The sequence below is a fragment of the Manacus vitellinus genome, unplaced genomic scaffold (assembly GCF_001715985.3).
Source record: "Manacus vitellinus isolate BGI_N305 unplaced genomic scaffold, ASM171598v3 scaffold_7_pilon, whole genome shotgun sequence".
In the NCBI taxonomy this organism is placed as follows: domain Eukaryota; kingdom Metazoa; phylum Chordata; class Aves; order Passeriformes; family Pipridae; genus Manacus; species Manacus vitellinus.
The window spans coordinates 10746337-10773220 of NW_021940813.1; the positions used below are offsets into that span (position 1 = coordinate 10746337).

The 26884-nt window shown below is 39.1% G+C and overlaps 1 protein-coding gene across 1 annotated transcript in view; it reads right to left on the bottom strand.

Moving 5' to 3' along the window:
- PHEX (phosphate regulating endopeptidase homolog X-linked) overlaps positions 1-26884 on the bottom strand; it is a 98709-nt gene that overhangs the window by 37644 nt on the left and 34181 nt on the right. Inside the window, exons 10-12 of the mRNA XM_008922343.3 lie at positions 21291-21384; positions 16022-16150; positions 12414-12515 (exon numbers count right to left, since the gene is read on the bottom strand). Of these exons, the coding sequence (XP_008920591.2) occupies positions 12414-12515; positions 16022-16150; positions 21291-21384 (325 nt within the window). The remainder of the gene's footprint in view (positions 1-12413; positions 12516-16021; positions 16151-21290; positions 21385-26884) is intronic.

Here is a 26884-nt window from a genome sequence, read left to right on the forward strand (position 1 = left end):
GTTTGAAGACTCCTTATTTATACAGCACAAGGAAGTGGAAATCTCTTCTACAATTGGCTTGCTCTTTGATAATGATGTCAGTATTTTCCCCTTGATAAGATTAAAAGTATGTTTAAGGGACCAGCATTCCCAGAGGCATCCATATGCATACAGGGAACTCAAATGAAATGTGACAAATGTACAGGAACCAGCCATGTGGCAATTGCACATGAATCCACCATAAACACACCATGCACAGTTTTATGGTTTAAAGGCTCATTTAATTCCTTTTTCTAATTTGCATATTAAATAGCCACGTGTACAGGAAGAAAAAGAGTGATGGGGTACTTCCCCCAGCTATTGTTAAGTGCTCAGCCTATGTTGGGCTGTTGAGTAAATTAAGAAAACTCATCACTGCAGTACTCTTCTGTCACTGACAGCAAGAGGCTCTCACAGGGGGTGACACAGAGAAGCAGCTCACTTTAGAGTAAGTCATGATAACTGTTTTCCAGCCCAGCAGCCAGAGAGAGCAGGCTCCGAGGCAGAGGACCCAGAATGAGATTACTCCCTCCACCTCTCATTACGCATGGAAGTTTCCCCACTGACTTCAACAGAGCTGAGATTTTATCATCAGTGTGTCTTTCTGTCACAATGAGAGCGCTGCTATTCAGTTTACTACTGAGACAATATAATAAAAGACCTTTCACTCTTGACTTAACAACTTGCCAATGTGGGAATGCACAGGTATTTCAATGCTCCAAAGCATCCTAGTTTCCATTCTATTCAAATTCTCACTTGACAACCAAGTTTGCGAGCCATTTGAGAGCCTTTTTTGCCACTCAGAGTATGATCTGGATATTTTATATGCTAGCAACACTAAGTACTGACATATTGTACTTACTGTAAAGAAAAAAAAACACAACACATATCTCACCCCTGACAAAGTTTTATGAGTCTGACACAGATCTTCTGTATATCAACTTGACTCAAAATAACTTTGTGAAGATCATTTTCAAGCTTCTAAATATATAAAAAATTAATACAATTACAGTTCACTGAAAAATTAGCATGAAATACATTCTGAAAGCTAAAATCATTCACGGCAAAGTAATGTTCCATTTAATTACAAAGATTAATTCAGCCTTTATGTACGTGTCTGGTCATTTCATTTTTCATTGAAAGCAGATAATTCAAGAGCCATCTGGTAAAACTGCTGCATAAATATCACTGCATCTAACTAGGTCTTATGTATAGAAAAACTATGAAAATGGAGTTATGGATCTTGGCAAAACACAGAAAAGTTCCAACACAGGGCTAAAGCCCAGTCCTACGGATGTCAGTAAGAAGTGACCCACTGATTTGAGTGAGAGATAGACTGGGCTCACCTTAATGATGCATAGTATTTCCTTTGTGGGGCCACATGAAATCTCAGGGATTTGCACATTGTCAAATACAATCAAAAGTGAAGTGTCAATTCAAACATGAACACTTGGCCTGAAATGGCAATTTTTAACAGTACTTGATCTGCAGTGAACTGTCTGTAATCCATACTCCAGAATATAGATAATCATTAAACTATTTATTTTTAAACCTTGGCTTTAACTGTCCTCTTTTATTTGCATGTCACAATAATAAAATAATAGAAACTGAGTAGACTTCAGGAGCTAGTGTTTCATTTAATAATAATTCACATACCACCACCTCACACTGCACCATAACCATCCCCTATGTATTACAATAATTGTTTTGAATGCTCTAAAATAATTGATTATGAAGACAGAAAATACAGTTCTCATTCCATTCTTGTAATAGCTTGAGGCCAGGGGAAAAAAAATAAATCTAGTGACTTAAGTGAGTAATGACACCCATCACATACACATAAAATTGCTTTCAGTTAAATACACATTGTAGTTTCAAAACCAGATGAGTCTATTTAACAGCTTTGTGCTGCCAAATGAAAAAATGCGCTAGTCCTCACTCTTCTTCCCTGTTCCTCTCATCTCTGTCCATACTTCTGCTCATGCTGCTTGCACCCACAGTCTCCAAAGGCTGCCTCAGCTCCTTGCCACATCTTTCTGTGAGACTGCTTTCTGTGAAATTCACTACCACAGCAGGAATCTAACCAAATATTTCCCCAGCCAATTTTCCACCAGATCAGTGAGCTGAATTACTCACTACTGCATGGAAAGACCCAGCAAGTGCTGGAATTGCACAAGAAATTTTCTGGGGACACACGATGTGGGAAAGGGGAGAAGACTTATGTGATACACTAGTTACCTCCTCCTCTGAATCACGTTTTGAAACCAAAGCCTCACTCAGAGAAAACTTACTGACAAGAAAATACTATCTAATACTCTTAAAATACCATACAATACATTATAATACTAGGAAACTGAGAGGAAAAGGGACACAGCAATTCCTAAGCAAACTGTTCACTGGGATTATATGTTCAGTCATAATAGCTACTATCTAGCAAGGCAATATTGCTATTACTAAGCATAAAGATACAAGCACTTAAAAGTTTAGTAGGACTACCATGGACAGAAGAGCCAGAAAAAACAACAATGTACCTCAGTGACACTCTTTCCTGTCCTAAATCCCTTTCGCTTCTGGCTCTCTGGAATACAAAGACTCAGTCACTGGTTCGAGCACTGTGATGATAGTTTCACTGGAATTAACTAATTAACTTTTCAGTTTAAACTAATCCCACATTAGATTATCTTTTCTTTTTTTTTTTTAGCAATAGAACTGGACCAAGTCACAGAAAGTGGGAAATTAGTATATTTATTTTGGTTTTACTGATATAAATATACTAATTGACTGTGATATTTTCACAAGCGTTAACTCCTCAGTTCAATGCAGCAGTACAATTAATAGACCTACTCCTATTTTCTCCTACCATCTTGGTTCCAAACCCATTCTGCTGCCAGCTTTGCTTTAATTTTGGTAGGAAAAAGAAGTCCTTTGCCCATTATATTTCAATGCCATTTTCCATTTGTAACCTCTGTATGACAATTATGATGATTCCATTATTTTGTACAGAATATTATATATAACAGACATAAATTCTGTCTTTCATTAACAGAATCATAAGTCTGTAAATTAAATACCTTTCTTTGTGGTATAAAAGAAACACATAAAATATCTTCATCTTTGATTATACAATACATAAGAGCACTTATACTGCAGACCACAACAACCAAGTTCCTGGCAAAGGATGTGTTTAACACCTTATAACACCCTTCCTGTCCAAAGCACCTTGGTCAGTTTTAAGGGTCTTTGGATTCTCAGTGGAGCTGAAATGATGCTCATGGTCCAGAAAAAAAGGATGATGTCCAGATATGCAAACGACTCAGCTATGGCATCATGGCACCACACCAGCAGTGACAAGTCTGCTCCAGCATGGGGATTTCTGCACTGGATTCCCCTCTGCACACCTGTGGATCACTTAGGACATGCCTATGTGTGGACAGCTAGGAGCTCCTCCAGCTGCACGTCAAACAAGCCAGAAGAAGTGTTGTGGTCTGAAGGCACAGACTACCATTAGCATCCTGCTGGTATATATATATCTCATGGTATATGCTGCTAAACTGCCTTTGACAGGGCTCTAACAGCTTGTGCACCAGAGCTAAGCCTGGACACACACTTGGCACTTTAAAAAGCCGTACCTTGTCATGTCTTTATTTTCAGGAAATACTCTATATTTTTTAATACAACTGTGTCTTAAAACAAAAAAGCATTAGCCAAATACTCCTCCAACTGAAAATTCTCTTTGTGCTTTGAAATTACCTGAGATATTCTTACTGAATAAATTTTGCACCAGAATCCTAAGGATTTGCAATAGCACAAAAAAAAAAGACACCTTTGGATGGACTTTATTATGTTGGTGAGCTGCAGAAATTATTATGTTGCATTTTTAATAGAAACTCCTTCCTGGATTTGTTTCACTGCTCACCCCCAAAGCACCTCATGAGTTGACCCAGACTCCCACTTTCATGCCACCTCTTGCTAGAAAAACATCCACCTTGCTGCAAAAATCTTTTCTGCTGTTTTTGTATTAGCTCTGGGCAAGCAGCAAGCTTAACAAAACCCACAGCACTGGTAAAATGAAAGTCCCCAGGGACCCAAAACCCCCAGTGTGATGAAGAGTGCACCAAACACTGAGAGAGGGGCAGCCCCAGGGACCGGGAAAGGGCAAGGAAGCTCTCTCCTCATCACAACTGTATGGGATATGATTTACCACAGTGTTTCTTGTTCAGTTCTGTGCAAAACTTTGAATAACCTGTTCCAGAAAGTGACAACTTCTGACCTTAGCCTCTGCTTGCATCAGTTCATATTCATTTAATATTTTCAAGGTTAAGCAAAGCTTGCAGGGCAATTATTTTTTTTTTAATAACGAAAAGCACATGAAAAATTCCCTTTTCATTTCTCATTTCACAAGAGAGCTTCAGCTTCAGTCTAGATACAGCTGGGACCAGACAAGGCAGAGACTCCTTTTAACACTACTCAAACTGGCTCAGGTAGCAATATACAGGACATGGAGATCACCACAGCCAGGAAATGCACGTTTATCGGAAATGGACAGAGAATGCTAATTAAAAACCTGAACGTGCCCTTGTAGACTTCTCCATACAGAGAATGGGTCTCCCATATCTCAATATCTGTTACTGCTGAGCTGGGGAACTACATTGTCTTTGTAATTGTACCTCTACGGGAGACAGGTTTACTTATCAAAACAAAAGAAGATAACGAAAGTTAAAGCTGAAACTGTCTGAGACTTCTAGGGGTGGTGGAGAATCTCTTGCCCTCTGGAAGAATGAATCTGTCTTTCAGCATATCAATGCTTTCATGTTGCATTTCTGCCACAAAAGCTTCAGATTCACTCTGGTCCCTGAGCATCTGCAGGTGTGTCTGTCCATCTCTCTCCCTTCTTCTATTTCAAGCATGAGATTTGTCACAAGTGTTTTGATGTCACACACCCATTCTGGCCCTATGGAGTCATGGCAGAGTCTGAAAAATGACAGCTGTGAGATCAGGGTTAAATACAATTTCCTCTCCCTTCACCTGTTTTCCACTATCAGTTTGCACGGTGCTCAGGTTATTAATGGAACTGACATCCCTGCACAACTGAGTGAGCAGTAGCAGCAGCCAGATAACAAGGGAGAAGCTGACAGCAGCAATCTAACCCCAGAGATAAGAGATAAGCAAACATGCCATGGCTATTAGTTTCAACTCTGGCCAATGGAGAAGAACATCTCCTGTTGTTACTGAACAGGAAAGCCCAGTCCTCCTGAGAAGGTTAAATTAAATTCAGGATGTGAGAGATTATTCTTCAAAAATTAAAGTTTGTGGTGAGAAATAAATATTTGACTTAAAAAAAAAAGGCAATGTTAATCTGATGGAAAGCAAAGACCTATATTTATTCAGAGAAAAATACTGAACACTTCTGCTCTAGAAGGAAAGTACCCTACCTTCTCTGTATCTTTCAGGTGAAAAAATATCACTCTAAAAACTGGCATTTTCCAAACAGCTATCTCAGTGATGGTACAGGAGTGGTAGCCTAAAAATCCTGACCAAATTCCAAACTAGGTAAGTAGTGACTCTGCCTTTTCTGAACTCCGATATATTTCAACCTTATGAGGAGACTTGCTCATTGCTCCTCGCAATGCAACTACAAGCAGAACCTTAAATTTTTGAATACAGACAGAGATTACCTCAGAGGTCTTTTCAAACCTAGTTGATTCTGTGATTCTGTAATTTCAGAACGCTTGCTTCCACAAAGGAAAAGTGTGGCCAAGATTCCATTAGCACTCAACTAAAGTACACTTTCCAGTTTAGAAATGACAAGGTTGTTTCAAGAATATGTGAATCAAACTTTCTAGTAAAACCAGTAAATTTGGAAGTCAGCAGTCAGCCCTATTGGCTTTTGAATAGGAATGAAGTGTCTAAATGCAGTTAGAGCCTTTGGAAATTTCTCCCTCTTTTCTTAGTTCTTCTGAAGTGTGTCTGGCAGCTTCTGTAAGTGCTCTGAAGCAGTCTTACACTTTGTGAAGTTCTCTAAGAAGTGCTGGCCTTCATTCCTGAAAAAGCCTACTTGAAATAAGGGAGGCACTGAGTCTCAGGGCTGGTCCTCTGTCATATTTTCACATTATTTTTCATAGGATGAGTCCACAAACCCCACAAGAAACAAAAGGCATTTTTAATTTTTGCAGAGTACCCAGTGACCACTCTCAAGATTGGATGATTTGTCATCTTTTTGAAAAATTAGCATGGCATTGAGCAAGATTAATTTCAGCTCTTGAAGCTGTGGTGCCTGGCCTTTTTGTCTGGGCATGCCTCAGGTCTTAATGAAATGTTATTTTTCAGAACTGTATCTAGTGCATGCCCTGGACAGGCTTTGTGAAGAAAAGCAGGAGGCTCCATTCTCCCAGCATGTATTTCTTGTGCCAAGGTTATACAGGAGCAAAAGTGAGAACAAGCATAGAACAGTCAATGAAGATTCTCTGGTTTCCCCACTACAAGAACACGGGAGGAAAAGGTGACATTTTCCAGACCAGCAAAAGAGATGCTTTCTCACACAGAGCACAGTGAGGCAGTGGAACTCATTGCTTTGGGAAGTTGCAGATGATAAAAGTTGTTGTGGGTTCAAAAAGTCATTAGAAAAACTCACAGCAGGAAAATATGAATAAATACAAAGAGACCACTTCTGGCTCAGGAAACAACTGAGCTGCAGATTGTCAGAGGCCAGGAAGGGATAGCAGGAACATGTCCCTTTATGCTTGCCCTGTCCTTACATTTATCTCTAAACATCTGCTAATGCTTGGCCACTGTCCGAAGCAGACATTGGACCTCTGGTCTGAGCAGTATGGCAGTGAAATCACCCAAATGTGAAGAACGAGAGACCACAGAGAACTGGGAAAGATGGCAGGGACTCAGATAATAAACTGCAGGGCTGGATACGGCCAGTAAGTTCCAGCTGAGAAACGAATGGCTTCAGTGGGAGAACCCATGGACACCTACCTCCTGTAAACTACCTATACTTTGTTAAATCGGGGCTTGTACAGATGGCTCTTGATTTCCTAAGGGCTATTGGCCTAAATTACACTGTGTTATTTAGGGAGGTTTGCTATAGCTCTCTGAAGCAGCAGAACAAACCCTGTAGGCTAAACAAAGGCACCAAACACTGCCCGAGAGAGCCACCTATAGCTGAGTACTGTCCATGTATTTTCCTGTGCTCCTCTTGACTCAGAGAGATGTGAAGAAAACAAATGTCGCATATACAACTTCCTTAGAGAGAAATAAAGCAAAGCAGCACGCAAGTTCAGTAGGGAAAATATGGTTGCACAGTGACCTTGGGATTTGTGCTCCATGACCTAAGGAGGTTAATAATATTACAGAAAAATCTTACTACAGGAAAAACAAGCTTTTTTGGTTTATCATCCATGTTTTAAAAATAGTACTGCAAAGCAAAAAAAAAAAAAAGCAACAACTTCCTAATAGGAAGTTATTCTCTTACCATATCCTAACAGAATATTTTACGAGAGAACCACAACCTTTCAGAAAAAAGGCTTTTGTGTACAAGTCTTTTTCAAGCCCCCAGTTAAACTCAAGCACAAAGGGCATTTCAGGAAGGAAAAAGAGTGATTAATAAAATAATGGTTCCTGCCCAGGAGTGGGAATAATTTAACATCTGAGGGATGATCTTCCACTGAATTATCCTTTGAAGAGAAGCAGCAATAAATTATCATTTTAAAGATGTGAGCCCTCATCACACAAGTTATGTCAATGGAGTTTCAGTTGTGGATTCTCCCTTTTCCCTGTGGCCCACCATGCCCAAACACAGCTGTCAGTACTGTTTGGCTGCTGTAGCTGGCTGCAATCTGCACCTTCATTGTAAGGGAAACAAATGGCTATCCCTTCTCTCTCCCCACACCTCTCATCTGCTATCCTTCTCAGAGGCTGTAAGGTGGCACAGAGCTCACCAGGTGCCTGGGCAGCTGACCAGGGATCTCTCTGCTCAGCTTTGGTAACTCACAGACCACATACTCAAAGACTGTTGCCAGACCCACCCTTGGAGCTGCACTCAGTTGAATAATGTCTCTGTTCCTCAAATGAGGGTAAAATTTAATGACCCTTACAAAAGTGAGACATTAAAAGGGTGAGAAGAGGAAGCTTTCAGGGTTTTTTTTGTTGGTTTGTTTGTTTGTTTATCAGAGAACTCCATTGAAAATTCGGGAGGTTAACAGGCACACTTCAAGCAAATTTGAGATGATAGTCAAATACAGTACAATAAAGCAAGGGTTGAATAGAGCAGAGGAGGAAGGACAGGACAGAAAACATCACAGTGAAGAGCCAAACGCTTCTCTCCGACTCGAGCTCCTTTAGAAGCAGCGTGAGCTCCATCCAGAGAGCTAGGTGAGAACTGCATGTAAAGGCAGAGTCACCTAACCGTGATAAAAACCTTTTTTGTAAGATTGGCCTTCAGATGCTCTGGATTAAATTCATGTTTCAATTACAGAAAGGAAGGAACGGAAGAAGGATAGAGGTAAATTATTAGATGTTATCTCATTATATTGTTTTGTTACAAAGGGAGTGTAAAACCTTAACTCCGAAGTATACAAGGGCTAAAGGGATGATTCTCAGAAATCAAGGCTGCAAGACAATTGTTCCCTATGTCTCTTGGAGTAGCAGATTTGATTCTTTTAACATGGTTTGACTCATCAAATTAGTAGTGTCCTCTCTGAGTAACTTAAAACAACAGGACAGACACAAAGACAGTCACAGAGAAACATCTTGGCGATTAGACTGAGCTGACAAGCTGCCTAAAGCCAAATTCAAGAATCGATTCTACCAGAGGGTCTTTTGTAAGTCCTTTGGAGGTCGATGGTTCCTTTGATTGCAAGGCATCAGGCTGAGAGACAGGTATACAAACCTGGCCTCAGCCAAGTGCAAAAGAAAGGTGGGCATCAGTCAGAAAACAGGAAGGAGAAAACACAAACCAGTGAGTATCCGAATCACAGAGAGGATTTGCAATTAATTATCTTTCAAAACTGACGTGTCATTTACATTACAGTGTTGCCCTCTAAAGATACAATCACCACAAGGCTCTCTATGATCACTATACAGACACCTAAATCCTGCATTGACTTTACTCTTCTTTCAGGAAATGAGTAAAAAAATTGTTAATGATCCAAATATGCCTTTAGTTAAAGAAACAGCTAAAGACAAATTAAATAGGTCACATGCAGCAGGCCCAGTAAACAAAATCACTACCAGGTTTCTGCAGTTCTTTTCTTTTCAGAGCACTCGAACATTTCAAGAATGCAATGAGATTAAAAATACAGAGGAAAAGCAAAATATATGAATTATGGTCATTTCCACGCAACATACGGTTCTGCCACAGCATTTAGGGCAGGAGCTCTAATTGGCATTGTTATAAGGGATAATGTAACAGTTACTGATGAAATCATGAAAGACCAAGACATTGTTTACCTAACTAATAACTTCCTTTCTTTACTTAATAGAATATAATAGGATATAGAACATTTGAGTCAGAAGAGACCTACAAGGAACATCTAGACCAACAGCCTGACCACTTCAAGGCTGACCAAAAGTTAAAGCACATTGTTAAGGGCATTGTCCAAATGCCTCACACACACTCACTGGCTTGAGACATTGACCACCTCTCCAAGAAGCCTGTTCCAGTTTTCGACCACTCTCTAGGTAAAGAAATGCTTCCTAATGTCCAGTCTACACTTCTCCTGATAATGCAACTCTGAACTGTTCCCACACATCTTGTCACTGGATCCCAAGAAGATGACATCAGCACCTCCCTCTCCACTTCCCCATCTCAGGAAGCTGTAAAGAGCAATGAAGTGGTGTCTCAGCCTCCTTCTCTCCAAACCAGAACACCCCAAACTCCCTAGACGTTCCTCACAGGACATTCCTTCCAGCTCTTTCACCAGTCTCGTTGCCCCAGGTGAGGCTGCACCAGTGCTGAACACAGTGGGATGATCCCCTCTGGTCGTGCTGTGTTTGATGCACCCCAGGATGGGGTTTGCCCTCTTGGCTGCCAGGGCACACACTGTTGACTCACATCGAGCCTGCTGCTGACCAGCACCACAAGATTCCTTTCTGCAGATCTGCTCTCCAGCCTTTCCCCTCCCAACTTACACTTGGTGCCTGCTGTTACTCAATACTCAGTGCAGAATCCAGCATGTGGATGACATTTATCAATAAAGAAACATCACTTTTACAGATCTGTATAATAAAGTAATACTGGGGGGTTTTTTAGTCAACCAATCTCTGCCACAGAATTCATGTTGTCTGTGCCGCTTTATTAAAGCTTAAATAATAAAAAAGTAAGCATAAAGTGCTGGGCTCATGAGATTTAATTAGAACAGTGTAACAGATTTTGAAGTGTCTGTTGTACTATAAACTTTAGAGTTCCCTAGTGAATTATGTGACCATACATGTAGTAATCTATTTCTTGAATTAGAAACATGCTCATCCAAGCGTTCCAGTATCTATCATTAGCAATAAATAATATTTAATAAATATGCACACACTCTGTGTCTGGAAATCTACCAAAATGTCTCTCTAGACTCTTTTCTTCCAAACAAGTAGCTGTTTCTGTGAATCTGAAATTAAATTTATAGTTGTACATGCTACCACATAATTGTTGCTACAACATCTAAGACCTTACATAATACTTGTATATTACAAGCTTGACCTGGTTCCTAGGTCAGTAAACTATAAAATGGTTGTTCAAGTCAGTGAGAATGGATTTAAAGCATTTGCTATTCATTTGCTAGTAGTATGGCTTGTAGTATTATTTTTGCTGCACTTCTTGAATTTAATTTGTCCTACATTATTCAGCCCAGACTCACCCCACCAACTTCAGAAACTTCAGGGAGATGCCTAAATTGGGAGTAAAGTACCATAAGCTTCCAAAATGTGTGTCAGCATCTCTACTGACCCAAAACCTAACCTACCTTCTGATGAAAACCCTCCTTAAAATGGGAAAGGGAGAGCTTTTTTAGGGAGTTCATTAGTTTGTGGCAATGTTTGTGTTGTTTCCCTAATGAAAGGCAGGTAGCAAATGTTGAACAAAATCATTAAGCAGATTGTTATATAGAAATATCCTTATCAAGGAAATTATTAGAAAATCTTCCTGCTCTTATTTTGCACCAATTTTAACAAATATCTAAATTACAGATCATTATATTTCTAAGGGTATTTCTAGTAAAAAAACCAAGCATAACAGCCAGTAAGAAGTTATAACTGCAGTCCATTTACCATCAGGATAGTAGGAAATAAATGGCATTTTACTATTATTCTCTTGGTGTAGAGTTTATTGGTGCATTTATGCAGCTCTATTTCATTTGCACATATATGAAGAGCACTGCTGTATAAAATGTAAATGGCTGTATATGAAATCTAAATCTTTCCAATGATAAAATGTCTCAATAACCTTTTCATTAGAATTTCTAAAAAGCTTTGAAGGCCGTGTTTGCTTTTTAATCAAAACACTGCTATTTTCATTCAAGCACAGTAAGCACGAACAGTTCAGCTGCCCTTGCATGTCAATTTTTTCAAAGAGGGCTCTTACTAATTCACTGATATCCCATTGCCTCAACAAACAAGGACACAGACTTACACAATGCCCTCCACTTGGCTTTTTATATTCTTCTTCCAGTTGCTGCTCTAGGGACAGAGCTCTGCATTTGGACAACCTTTTTTTCCACACATCACGTGCTGTAAATGTGGGAAGAGAGTGAAAAGGAAGCTTTGAATACATCCTCCTGCCTTTACCTTTACCTCCTGCATCCTATTGTCCCCCTATCTGAAAGCAATGGGGACCAGTAATGCCATCCTTGATCATAGCACTTCGTAACTGGCATTATTCTATTGGGAAATGAATGTTTAGCTGTGATGGCCATTACACTCTTAAAAGATGGCTTTCAAGGTAGGCACTGGAGAAAGTATGAAACCTGGACTATTCTCATATCCCCTTCTAGGCTGGATCCTCTATCTCCACAGCAAACACCCTCAGCTGCCCCAGATGTTTTAGACACTGTTTTCTGTTTGTAGATTGTTGTGTCCCTGATATCCCACTCAAGATGAAGACCTTGTCAAGAAAAGCCACCGTACAGGTAAATCTGAAACAAGCTCATAGTCTGCATCAGCCAGAGCCAGATGGGGAAATATGGAGGCAAGGTAAGAAGAACAAGGTAGGAAAAAAAACTTCCTCAGAGAAGCAGGAGCTCAGACAGCTCAGCTTCTAGCAAAACAAATGTGGCACATGTGCCTTCACAAACAAAATGATGAGTAATTAACTGGAACTGCAAGCACAGTCCATGACATTCTGTTGTCGCTCAAGTCAGATCTTTACTGTAACTGGATTTTACTCATTCAACATTTATATTTGTTACCTTCTCATGAGCTTTTCTTTTTGTTTCAGAGTCCATCCAGTCATTTTCTTTTTCCAACATGTCAATAAAAGCCCAGCGAATTCCTTCCGTCAACTCCTCCATCTGCAAAACATTTAATAAATCCCTCTCCAATAAAATATGTCATGTCAGAATCATTATAAGAAAAGATTTGGTGTACATAGGAGCAACAGATTTGGTTAGACCACAAATGATTTCAAATCAGATGCCATCTGCTGTCCTTTCTTGAAGCCTAATCTCTGTTTTCTCCAGTTCTCAGACACTTCTTCTGAAAGTAAGTTTTTTCCATGTTCTTTCCCTTAAGGAGTACCCCACAACTAGTTCATTGCTGATCCTTTCATGTCACATTTGTGAGAATATCCACCTTGAAATCATTAAAAATACTTAGAGATTTGTAGTCATTGGGGGAGATTTCTGACCCTTAGGTTCTAGATCACTGGCCCATGCAGAAGGAGCCAACTGCAAGGCATTTGCACAAATAAAGCCTTTTCCGCAGAGAGAACATCTGTAGCCTTGTTTGGTTTATGTCAGACTAAGATATGCCTTATAAATACTGTCAAAGAACTGAATTTGGACTGACAGTGCCATGATCCAAATGCAAAGAAGTATCCAAATATTTAGCCTGTATTTAGCTGCGTTTGTGAAGTATTCCTACCATTAACTTACTGCAGGGATAGAGGCCCTGGCTCCCAACACTTAACTCCTTCTGTGGTCTTGAACCACCAGTGACAGCTTACATCCGTGCAAAGCTAGGAAAACCTGCAACTATTTTAGCTTGGCTGCTTCTTCAGACACCTCTACAAAGCCACAAACATATCACAAGCAAGTAAAAGAAATAATAATAGAACTGTTTAGTGAGAACACACACTAAGAAAACCCTGAAATGACAAAAAACAATAATTCTAATGGCTAAGAGATTAATTATATGAGTGTAAAGAGCCCTCATGCCTATGCATCTGTCTGGAAGTCCAGAAAGGTGTACACAACCAGCTGCCTCTATTTATATCAACAGATGACCCTCATGACAGACAGCCACTGAGAATACCATGAGAGTGAGGCAGTTAGGGGGATCAAGCTGTTGCCTGAGTCCTTTAGCACAAATCAAACCAGAGCTGCAATAGCATAAGACATGACAGATAACCATTAGATGAAGACTTATTGGAGCTTTGTGTTACCAGTTCTGTTACATTTAAAAATAATGAAAGTAGCAGAGATTTTTATAATTTTATTCTATAAATCTAGTAGTTCAGAAATGTCATTAAAAGCAGGGACTAAACCCTGGAAAGTAACATTACCTTTAGCTAAATTGTCATTTATGTGTCAGATGTATATTTTAATCTGGAACTGTCCTTTATCTGTGGTGCAGTCAGACAAAACACAGCAAAATTCCTTTGATTATTCATCTTTTCCTACCCTTTTCAAAAAACATTTTCTTATTTTTAGTGGCAATATGGTATAACTGGAGCAGGTCTAGCATTAAATATGACTAAAGAGTCAACATTCACAGTAAACTGCATCCCAGGGAATAGGGCAACTTGAAGATCTTGATGACAGAGCACTGACTCAATTAACTTAGTGCACTAATGAGGTGAACTCCCTGTATTTGGAGGTTACAAGTTCAAACTCAAGCTCTGCAGCTGGGCACTGGTGTATACTTAGGCTTTATGCAGCAGCTGTAGCTGCAGGGGGCAGGGGGAGAAACCTATTCCTGCTATCAAAGTTATTACTGAAACTGCTCAGGCGTATCTGTAAGAAACACTGCAGGCTCTCTGACTTAGAAACAGTGCTATATTTAGACACAAATAATGTCTTTCTTGATCAAAGGAGAGAAGTATCTAAGGTATGAAACATTAATCACAAAACATGGGGGGAGAAGGATCCATATTATCCATAACTCAGGATTTACTTATCATAGACAGATACATGCCATGAGCCAGGAAAGAAAAAAAAAGAAAAAAAAAAAAAAGAAAAAAATAAAACCTATACAAATAAGAGTGCTTTACTCACATGCTTCCTTAAGAAAGAGAAATAGAGCTGAAAACCAGTGAAATGAAAATGATAACACCACAAACTATTAACTTGAAAAGCACATTTCTAAATGGAATGCAATGAATTTCACCTGTATCTAATTTTATCTCCATGGGCAGTTCACTTTAAGGCTGAATGTTGTGACCTACACTATGAATTTTATATGCACTTCTCTCTGTGGATGCCACTGTGAACTTAGACTTGATAATTTTTCAAAGCTTTGGTCTAAAAGGAATGTACATGCTAAGAAGCATTGTAATTAGGTCATATTTCAACAGAAAACCATTCTCTTCTCTATCTGCTTCTCAGAATTTTCCCTCACATATACAAAGATGAAAAAGTTTCCACCCCCTCCATAAAGTGTACATTTCTTACACTCCTACTCTTCCCACTTATCCTGTGCAGATATCATACTGTATATCCCTGACATATTTTTGTCATTAAATGGCCAAATAGCACATTACAAGTATCAAGAAGCAGAGGATTGAAAAGCTGGATCTCAGAGAGGAAACTCCAGATGAAGGCAAGTAGCAAAAGAAATGCAGAACCTGAGAGGAAAACAGATGACAAAGATTTGGATGAGCCAAACAAGTGTATGCTGTCTAAAATGGAATCCTTCCCTGACAAAGCAGTCAAAGTAGATAAAGTCAAACAGATAAACTTAGGCTACTTAGCCAGGGCAGTGTGGGGCTATCACAGAGCTCTTGCTCCCAGCACATGATGCTATTTTACATGTTTCTTAAATGGTTGTGCCTCTCCTGCATGGAGAGCTAAGTTCAACGACTAAATTAGTTAAACTAAAACTGATTATTGTTGGAAAATCAATGGCAGTAAAAGCAGATACTGGAAAACCTCATAAGAAAAACATGAACTGAAAATTAGTCAGAAACTATTGTGAAGGGTAATTAATTTGAATGTATTATTAAAAGAAGGGATAAAGGAGCTATCTTTGAAGTTTAGAATGAAGACTAACAATCCTCTGGACTCAACAGTGTGGAAGAAGACTTCCTTTCACCATTCAGCAAAACAGATTTGATTCACTCTCACCGTGTGGCTTTAAGCTTCCCGTAATTGGGCCAGACATCATTTACATGTTTCTTGCTTAGAGTACAGGTGTAGCACAGTCACAGCTTTCAAAGAGTAGCCCTGAAGCAGAGCAATCTTGACCAGTTTTTTAATTAGTCAGTAAAAGCTTTACCATAATGAGTTACTCTAGCTATACTAAACCATTTTTCATCGATGCCCCTCACTTCATTCCTGAACAGCCTGGCTGTCATTATTTACACCATTTAACAGTGTTCAGCCTGGTTTTGATGTGGTTACATATTTGTCTGAAGGGATGCAGATGGAAAGAATGGGCAGTACCCACATGGGCAAAAAGTTAACATGTCATCAAATTTGTTCCACTTTCTCATTTTCTCCTTCTCCTTTTTATTTTTAATTCAATCAAAGCATTTTTAGGAATCTTATCTCTTTTTAAACTTTGATCTAACATCAGAGGCAATTTGTGAGGAGGAAGCCACTAACTGAAAGTTTCTAGGCAGACATTGCAGAGGACTCACCATCTCTTTCTTGTCTTCTTGAAAATGGGCATTCACAAACATCTTACCCACAACGTAGGGGAGTGCGTTTTCAACAAGGTCCACACATTTATCCCACTGAGGCAGCAAAGTTGTGGTTCCATGGATCACCTGTTGGCAGGGGCCATAACATCACACAGTTTAAGAAGTCTGCACTCACATACAGTATAGTCTAAAGCATATTTGTCAAATAGCTACCAAAAGGAAAAAATAATGATACATTACAGTTATTTCTACTTTCATCAAGTGCTAAGGCAAATCTTTTGAACACCCCAAAATAGCTGTAAGATTTTAAACCTAGGAACAGTACAATGGTAATGACTTACAGAGGCTAGGCTTAGAGGGTTAGTTATAGGAAGACATTCCCAAGTGCTAAATTTAGACTAATCTTGGTATTCTTTCTGTGTCAAGTAGAGAGACGCTTTCCTATAGAAAATCCCTGCTCTATCTCCTGGAAAAGGTTCTCTCTTCACTGTCTAGGTGAGAAGCCTAAGGATATTTTCCTCATGAAAATTAGGTTAGTCCTTATGAAACACTTCTTTCAGAGCCCTCACTGCCTTGAACTAATGATGTCTAGCATCAGTAGGTACACATGCACACCTTTTTGTCATTTACCTGTCCAAATGCTTTCACCACAATTTGTGTAAAATAGTTGTTTTCAGTTCCTTTCCCAAACAGAGTATTTTCAGGAAAAAACAAGGTTTGAGTCATCAAGAACATTGAATATATGTCTGTCCCCCTCACCACAAAAAAAATTAAATATCATTCCATATTGCGGTAGAAAAATGTTGGTAGAACAGCCTGTATATTTTACTAAAGGAATGGTCATTAAACACACACTTTCAGGTCTGATGATGTCCCTACACCACCACACATGAGCTTCAAAAGAGGCGTAGTCAAGACTGGTCAGCACACCAATGAATAAAGCACAATAGAACTCAAGAACATTTTGCTGTCTTGGTTTCTGTTTCTCACAGGAAGAATGTTGTTACTGTGGATGCTTACTCAGTTACATTACGTTTGTTTGTGAAGGTAGATCCTGTAAAAAACCCTACACACAACAAAATACAAGATGGGTCATGTAAGCAATAAGCAGCATTGATTTAAGAAACTTTTGTTGTTTTCAAGGTTCAAAGTGTTCCTTTTCCACTTAAGGAACCTATGCTTTTCCACAGAGAACAAGCAAAATTCCAGTCTAGTAGTAAACACCTGTCAGCTGTGTGAAAGGAGAGTACAGTCAACATCAGAGCAGATCACACAGGATATGGATTTTGGCCTCTCACAGATTATACAAGCTTCTTAAGCACTGATTTTGCAGTTCCTGAGCCTCTTTTTTCCCCCATTATTTTCCTCCTTTGAGCACAAGATTAGATATCCAGCAAAACTGAAGGGTTTGGATTTGTTTTTTTTTTTTTTTTCAACAGGAAAAGATTTCATTGGAAAATTCCAAAGCAGCTTAACCCTCGGCCACCGAAGGTGAGATATTTTGGTTGTTCAGAGATTGATTTTCCCTATCATATTGTCTGTAATTAAACTTAATCAATGACTCACTTAAATACACTAGTGCATTGCATTTTCAAATGATTTTTATTAATAGTGTATGTGCAGTAATAGATTTTCAATGACAGAGAGTACACTGCCTCTATAAAAAAAATATTAGCCAAACCAATATATAAGATGATATTATTTTCTAAACAGAGCCAAATTTGAAAATCAACTCCTTTTCCAAATTCTTCAACCCTCATAAATAGCACAACACTTGAAAAAGAGATAAGAAAAAAAGAAAGAAGAAAATTTCCCTCTGGGGTCACAGTAAACCCACAATGGAGCTTTTTCCTGATGCAGGGGGAAGAAGGGGAGTTATGGCATTAGTCATCAGAGCTTGAAATTCCTTCCAAAAGCAGCCATTGAAAGAGCCAGGAGACAGAGCTGGCTTTTAGACTGTGACATACTATTATTACAACATAATAATTATCATCATTTTGAGGGAGGCTTGACTGTAAAGAGGACATAAAGGCAGCACAGGCTGTGAGACCAATAAAAATAGATTATATCTCACAGCTGGTTTATTGATATTTATGTTACAACAGCCAACAAGAACTCCCTCAAATGGTCCTCCTAATATTAATGTACCACTCTAAAACACAGTACTCCAGGTAGTAACAGTGACTATAAATAGCAGGTTTCAAGCCCTCCCAGTCAATTCAATGCTTCACAACACAATTAACCAATCTCTTCCCCAGGTGCCTCTGCACATTTACTAGGTCTCAAAGCACCACTGCAGAGGAGCTGCTGATAGTTGCTGACGTAGTTCTCAAAGCACTTTCTCTGGAGTCAGCAGGTTTGTCCTATTTCTCAATCCAAAGCTTTTTTGAAGTTTCATCGTGTCTTTTCCCTCTCTTTGCAAAGATTTTAAGGTCTTGATGCCACAATTTCTACATATAAGTTGTAAAAGCCACTAATAGAAAACTAAAACCTGGCGAAAAAAAAATACTATGCTTATGATAGGTGAGGCTGACTGAATTAATGAAACAATGCACGTATAAAATATATCCTTTCCTTTAAGGGTCACTGATTCATCTCATGGTCATGTCTTTTCAATAGCCATTCAATCTTTCATTCACTTAACTGGCAAGAGGTTGGTGGGTCCTTCTTATGATCCTAAAATGTCTTTAGTTTTCCATACTCTGACTGGACAAATCTATTCAACAAGGCCTTTGCCTTGGACTCCATTTCTCATGTTATTTCTGCTGACCTGTGAAGTCTGTTCCACTGAGCTGTTTACTCCACTTAAATTTAGCTATTTAACTATTAGCTACTGCTGTTTACTGCACTTAACAAAATCTCCATCTCCAGGTCCCAGGGGGAGATAATGGGAATGAGCTGCTGACTCACTGCCCTTAGGGTGCTGTAAGCTTTCGCAACCATTTATGAGGCCAGAATTGTTTAATTTATTCATCAATGACTTGGATGAAGGGGCAGATGCCTTCTCATTAAATTCACTGATGACACAAAACTGGGAGGAGTGGCCAATACCCCAGAGGGTTGTGCAGCCCTTCAGAAGAGCCTTGACAGGCTGGAGAAATGGGCAAAGAACAGTTTGAAATTCAAGGGTAAATGAAGAGTGCTGCACCTGGGGAAGAATAACCCCAGGCACCAGTACAGGCTGGGAGCTCACCTGCTGGAAAGCAGCATTCTCTGTGGAGAAGAACCTGGGTGTCCTGGGGGACAACAACCTGTCCATGAGCCAGCAGTGCCCTTGTGCACAAGAAGGCCAAAGGTATCCTGGGCTGCATTAGGAAAAGCAGTGCCAGCAGGCTGAGGGAGGTGATCCTGCCCCTCTGCTCAGCCCTGGTGAGGCCACACCTGGAGTGTTTTGTCCAGTTCTGGGCTCCTCAGTACAAGAGGAGCTCCTGGAGCAGGTCCAGTGGAGGGAGATAAATATGAATAAAGGAATGGAACATCTCTCTTATGAAGAAAGGCTGAGGAAGCTGGACCTGCTCAGCCTCAAGAAGAAATGACTGAGGGGACCTCATCAATATTTGTAAGTATCTGAAGGGAGGGTGTTAAGAGGATGCAGTCAGGCTCTTCTTGGAGGTGTTAAGAAATAGGATGAGAGGTAACAGGCAGAAACTGATACACTGGAAGTTCCACCTGAATTTGAGGAAGAACTTCTTTACCGTGTGGATGACCATGCACCGGAACAGGTTGCCCAGAGAGATTGTGGAGTCTTCCTCACTAGAGATATTCAAGAAGTGTCTGGATGCAATCCTCTACCATGTGTTATAGGATGGCCCTGCTTAAGCAGGGAGATTGAACCAGATGACCAGCTGTGGTCCTTTCCAACCTTAACCATTCTATGATTCTGTGACAGCCTTGATGAGATTATTAATAACCATTGAATCAATTTGAATTAAATTTCTCCCTAAACTTCTGGAGAAAATACCCATAGAAGTGACAGTAGCTAGTCACCATATTAAAATGCACAGTGTTCAAAGCTTAACATTTCCTTTCAGGAATTTTTCTGGCCATTATATAATTCAATGTAACTCAGTATTATGCTGCAGACTGGCTGATGGCCAGCATCAATCTATCTTACCTGACTAGCAAGGAATGTCCCAGGAAGGGACACACTTACAAACATGTCACTGTGGTTCTGACAGCCAGTTTCATTTTACATGAAGGAAACAGCACCTTTAACAAGACTGATTTGAATATGATTTCAGAAGTATAAGGGACTGCCTTTCCTGTGCAATTTCTATCAAAAATCTCTTGGAGTTTATTTTTAGGTATGTGATCAGCTCAGAACAGTTCCAGTACTATCCAAGGAAAGACATTACAGCTGCTTCAATTAGTCACTTTCATGCCTCACCGGGGAGGACAGAACACCCACACCTCCTGTACCACATCACTGCCAGCATCACGCCAGCCTCCTATTATCATGATGTCACCAAACAGCTAATTTTCATAATAGCAAACAGAGTTCACCATCTAAAGTGGCTTGGAAAGGAGACAAAGCACCAATCAGTTTCAGTTTCATTTTTAGTTTACTTAAAGAGCCCTCACACTGCCCACAGGATTACCAAACTGGCTTTCTATTCAGGGTTCACTCAGGCAAATACACGTGTTTTACATAAATGCCCACATTACTTAATAGATAATTAGTTCTGCTCTCATAGCTTGTGGCAGTCTTCTGGTTCTTCCTCATCCCCAAGCTGGAAGACACCTGATCACCTTCTTTGTGGAAATGGCTCATATATGGATGTGCTAGAGCTCATGTAAAGTTGGTATTAGAGTATGAGAGAGGTTTGAGCAAGCTTAAAAAACCTGAAATCTTAAGATTTCTGTTTTACGACAGCTATATTCACACATGGACAAACAGTAAGTTTTTCAAAAAGTTTAGGTTTTGGCCAAATGGTTTTGGCCTGCAGGAATAGCATAGGTCACAGCCCACATGACCTAAGTCAAAAATGTTCCAGCTTTCAAGTTTCTGCAAAAGAAGACTAAGATTTTTAAAGAGTAGGTCCCAAAAATTGTTTAACTTACTCTAAAAGACATTTCTTTTAGTGCCATATACAAAAATATGTATGTCAATTGTTTCAGAGTTAGTCTTCAACAAAAAAAAGTAAATTCAAGAAATTCATCCAGCACAGAAAACATTTTGTGTTTTACAAAAATATAAGCAAGTATAAGGGTAACCAATAGTGTCAACACTAATACCATTTTAAATGCTATGAAAGCATTAACTTACCCGAGAAAATTCTAGCCACCGATACAGGAAACGTCTGCTGAGATTAAATAACCTTGAATAAACCATCCTCCACACCACGTAGTTGGCAAGAGTCCTGTTAAATCAGAAATATTTTTATCAGGCATCTAAACACATATGATGTACCACATAGCACTCAGAGAAATACCTCTACAAACATTTCACCTCATTGGTGGAAATTTCACCTTGGAAGTTAGTGATTAATGACCAAATCGATAAAGCCCAATTACACAGGAGAATCTGTATGATTGCAACCAGTTATTATGTAATTGCACCATGATAACCATGTTCTAGGGGTTATTTATAACAAGTCTATCACCTTTTATGTCATTTTCAGGTAATGTCTTTTCCAAAAAAGGCAGCTTTCATTTTCCTTAGAAGTGACAAGAACTGTGTTATAATAATAGTTGCATAAAAGTTCTATCCAGAGATAACCGATTTTTCTTTTGTAGATCAAAGTGAATGTTATCTCTCCTCATTAGTAGGGCACATAAGTGGTAACAGAGTAGATAACAGTCCATCCCATATACACTATCATTATCTCATATTTGTATCTTTCATTAGAAGTTATCAATATGCTTTAAAATTTCCACTCCTCTCAGAGTTATTAAAGTATTACCATTCTTATTTTGTCAGATGGATAATTGAAATACCAAAAGGGAGAAGTCTCAGTAACAAAAATCTCCTGAATTGAGGCTGAGAGAGCCACGAAGAGCTTGTTTAAAATTCCCAGGAGATCTGACATCCGTGCCCCTTCTCTAAAACTTCAAGCACCTGACTGGAGGATTTATCTAGTCTAGACTTATCTCTTCCCCTGTTCAGCAGTGGCTGTATGAGGTAAAGGTGCATTCTGAAATATGCAATTCAACTCTAAACAGTCTCAAAACAAATCCAGTAATGGCCTACACATATTATTCTCATCTTCTCTTTTACATAACATGTTTTTTTCAAGGATAGTCATTGCTTTAAAGCTATGGATATCCAAACATCATTTACTCTACACTGGGATATACATAACATTTTGGGCAGGCCATAGACTTTTCCATAGGTAGGAAAATTGCTTCTTTGCAACCAAAGATGCTGTTATGGACTGTCTGAACAACACCCCCACCTCTAAAAATCCCATTTCTGCAATCTCTCATTGCCACAGGTGTGGGGCAATGTAGCTGTTGCTACATTGTCACTCCATTAGCTTCATTGACAGACACATCCCATACGTTTCCCTCCTCTGAATCATAACATGACATAATAAACACACTTCGTGGGCATGTTGTATTTTCCTGAGACATAACTTCAGTTCTCCCTCTAACCAAGCTCCAGTCCACCCACACAAAGCCTTCAGCTCAAGATGCATTATTGCATTTCTCACTATGGGCATATTCCCTCTTTTAGTATACAGATATATCATATAGTGCACCTAAATGCCCACAATAATCATAAAACAGATCTGAAAAAGCTTTTTAGCATGAATAATGTACATTTATAAGACAGTATGTGTTGCAAAAGGCAAAATAGTTAGCTCTGCTTAGACGATCAAACCATTTTGAGATAATGCTTTGGGTCATTAAAAATTCATTTCAAACTGTGAAATACCAGAAAGTACAGAATTTCCCCTTAACAAATTTGTGACAGTGTGGAATTTTCTCACTCAATGGCAAGTGAAGCACCTTAAAAACACTCAGATCTCATTGTTTTTGTAAATTACTTAAACTCTGTAAACCTCACAACTATCTGCCTCAGATATTTCAACAGAGCTGAAGAGCATCCATTCTCCTGCATCAACTGCTGTGTGTATCTGAAACAGGATATATGCAAGTCCTATAGATTAAAAGGTTTAAAGATTTAATTTTGATCAAAAGTCTTAGGTAAAAAAACTCATCTAAACAGATCACTATCATAAACCAATTATGTATTACAGTTTGGTACTTAATTGCAACCAAAAAATCAATTCTCTCTTCTGTGTGCTTCTTGTTCTCATACAGTGCTGTTTGTCCTTACATTTGAGTTGGGGAACCTCTCCCAGATTGGTAGTGAATAAAAGACTGAAATTTGTAAAGGATGGGTCTCAAAAAGGTGACTTATTGAAAGACAAAAATATCAACAAGAATTCAGAAATGTTTGTACCAGACATAAGTAATGAAAGCAGCTGACAGTTGCAGTAAATATCTCACAATTAATTGAGGTTTGTTTTAACTTGAGAAGGAAAAGGCTGACACATCCTAAAGCCAAGCTGTCTGATGAGACTAATAATTCCTGAATGTAATCACACTAGGATCCACTGATGAATACAACGCATAAAACAGGAAGGTTTCACTTCAAAGTGCAGAGTTATGTTTATTTGCTGTGTGGGCAACAGGGGGAAAGGTTGATGGGGTTTGTTGTTGTTACATGTGTGAGGGGTAGCGTTCTTTAGTTTGTTTTTTTAGAACTATATAAAAGAGTAATTTATCTGAATTTGTTTATCAGTTTTGGGGATGATTATTTTACCTTTTAGGCTGACTATAAAAACTTCAAATCATGTTAATCTCCAGTTGGTTTAAAAACTGACACTTTTTGTTTATGAAATGCTTTCTGTGCTTATCTTAGGGTGATTTCCATCCCAGTTACACAAATAAGTTCACTGAGGCTCAGATAAGTTAACCTCTACACATGGAGCAAAATCCGACACAAAAATAAAACATAAAAATCCTCTCTGATTTTTCAATGAGACCAGAGCATTTGTTGTTATAACCTTTCAGAAGAGTACAGTACATAGCCCTCTATTTTAACTTCCAAATGGCTGTTACAGAAAGTGTAGGCTCACTCTTAACCAATATGACCATTATTGTGACATACACTCCCAAAGGAAGTGGTAGGGAACTTGTTTGTTGGGACAGTTAAATTTGTAACAGTGCTTATGAATATTTACTAAAGTACTCTCTGTCCTGTCTGGGAATAAAGTAGGTTACTCATGTAAAATTCTGTGAGTTTGCAATATTTTAATCAACAGCCATGGTAGCAATTAAAGAGGACAGATTTAATATGAGATAGATGGGCAAATTAATTGACATTTTAAGAAAAAGATTCCTTTCACAAATTTTAGATCTGTTTGAAAATTGTATTTAGAATTGAGTCACTAATCAAATTATAAGTACTGAAAAACTTCTGCCTTATTGCTAGAGGCACTAGTTCAAGTTAAATTATTTTAACTTCTCTCTCTAATTTTATTCAGAGGCTGGACCAGAAAGGAGATCTAGTGCCTCCATCCCTCTCTAAAGAAAATTCCTCATATGTTAAAGGAATTGAAGTACTTGTCAATTAACAGTATCAGGCTGCAAAGATAGGGTAAGTTAAGACAAAGGAAAAAGGGGCTACAAGCAAGCGGGAAAGGGACTTTTCACAAGGGCATGTAGTGATGGGACAAGGCTTAAAACTGAAAAAGAATAGATTTATCTGATAATAGGAGGAAATTCTTGACTGTGAGGGGGATGAGGCACTGAACAAGTTGTCCAGAGAAGTTGTGGGTACCCCATTCCTGGATGTGTTCAAGGCCAGGCTGGCCTTCCCCTTAAGGGTGGGTCATAACAATGGGGTTTTGAGCAACCTGGTCTAGTGCAAGATGTCCCTGTCCTCAGCAAGAGGGTTGATACCAGATGATCTGTAAGGTCCCTTCCAACCCAAACCACTCTATGATCCTATGAAACTAGTTATCCATTCCGATATCTGTAAGAATGATAAAGCTGTTTCTTTCAGCAGCTGCAAACATCTCCAAAAAGGATGCAATTTACAGTGTCCTATTTATGGCTCACATAAAGCACCAGCACACAGATAACAGGGGAGGGATATAAGGGGCTCCTAACTGGTGCCAGCACAGTTCTATCTCCCCCCTCACACGGCACAGCTGTACCAGAGCTCTGCTGTGGCTCATTTATATCACAGCCACATACATACACCTCTTCCTCCTGTAACAGAGATAAACCCCACTAAAAATTAGTCAGTACCCCAAAAAATTGAAGGAATCCCTGAAGACTTCTTATGAGGAAAGTGTGACTTACTTCAGCACTGAACACGTGACATGACTTAGGATAGCTATCCCAGAGCTGATGGAAACTCCTGCAGGCTAGTTGCTCAGCTTCTTGGGCAGCTTGTTATGGAGAGCTGTGCTCCTTGACTGGAGTTGCAGCAGTGCCCTGGCTTGGGAACTTCACACAGACCCCTGAACCACACTGCTGCACCAATTTCAAGCTCCACACAGTAATTTGGTTATATGCAGTCAAGTAAAATTCTGCTAAATTCACTCTACACCGTGCCAATGTACTACCTTCTAATAATATTGCCATATGAATGATTTCATGATTCAAGATTGCTCAGCAGGTTCTCTGAGGGACAAATTTTTAATACAATGATTTTGAGTCCATATGACTTGCCACCTCCAACACAGATAATTGCCTCTGTAATCAGACAATTTTCACTCATTCTTCCCTCCACTTGAAACAAACTTCATGGAGTACTTTACCAGATCACTGGGGCATGACCCATCTTTTTGTGACATTTTGAATTGTACCCATGCTAGCAGGATGCTCATCTGGGAATAGGACACACAAGGCATTGGAATAAAAGTATAGTTTAGGGATAGATTTGTAACTGAAAAGAATATGAACTTTGTGAAAGTACCTGTGTTTCATAATGACACTGCATCTCCTGAAATGATGAGAATTGAATTCACATTCTAAACACTGAAGCAAATCTGAGGATTTACTAGGAATTTGATTGGTATAGATATTTGCAATAACAAATAAAATTCATAGGTGTTTACATTTACTTAACCTTTAAAATATCATATGGAGAATGACAAATGAGATTACCTAAAAGAAAATATCCTTGTTAAGCTTTCAGAGTTCACCCTGACCTCATTGTTAGGAGTTCACATTAAGATAACTTCCTAATTTTCTCAGGCCAGATAACAAGGTTACTTCTGGAGCACATTCTGACATTTGAAGTAATGAACATTATCACCTAATAGATAAATATGATCTTTGTTATCATGCAAGGGTTGTTGGGATGCATTATTTTACACACAAGAATTTGAAGCCTGCTTGGGTTGAGTTTAAGCACTATTTGCCATTTCTAACACTTTAGGATGCAAATTGCTTAAGGTAAGAGTGGACAGAAAATGCCTGAGCCATTATCAGCTACAACATATGCAGTGAGAATATACTGGAATGAGAGATTACTTTTGCCCAATCCCCTTCTCCCAACCTGTGGGGCCAGAAAGCTGGTCTCCAGCTTTGCTGAAGACAGATGTTGCCATTATTTCTAGCCATTACTACAGCTTCCTTCTGCCATGACACACAGGATGGCTTAACTTCTCTTGAATACTCAGATTTTCCCCGAATAAGAAATTACTGGAAAAAAGTCTCCAAGTATTTACTCCGTAGTTACAGAATATATTTGCATGTAACTCTATCTGTATACTGGGAATAACTAATTCTCTGCTGTCTTGCTAGATGTGCATCCTCTAAATCACTGCTTTATCCCCACTGGTGTAACTAACTTTGAGACAGAAAGCATGGACAGCCCAAATAATTTAAAAGACT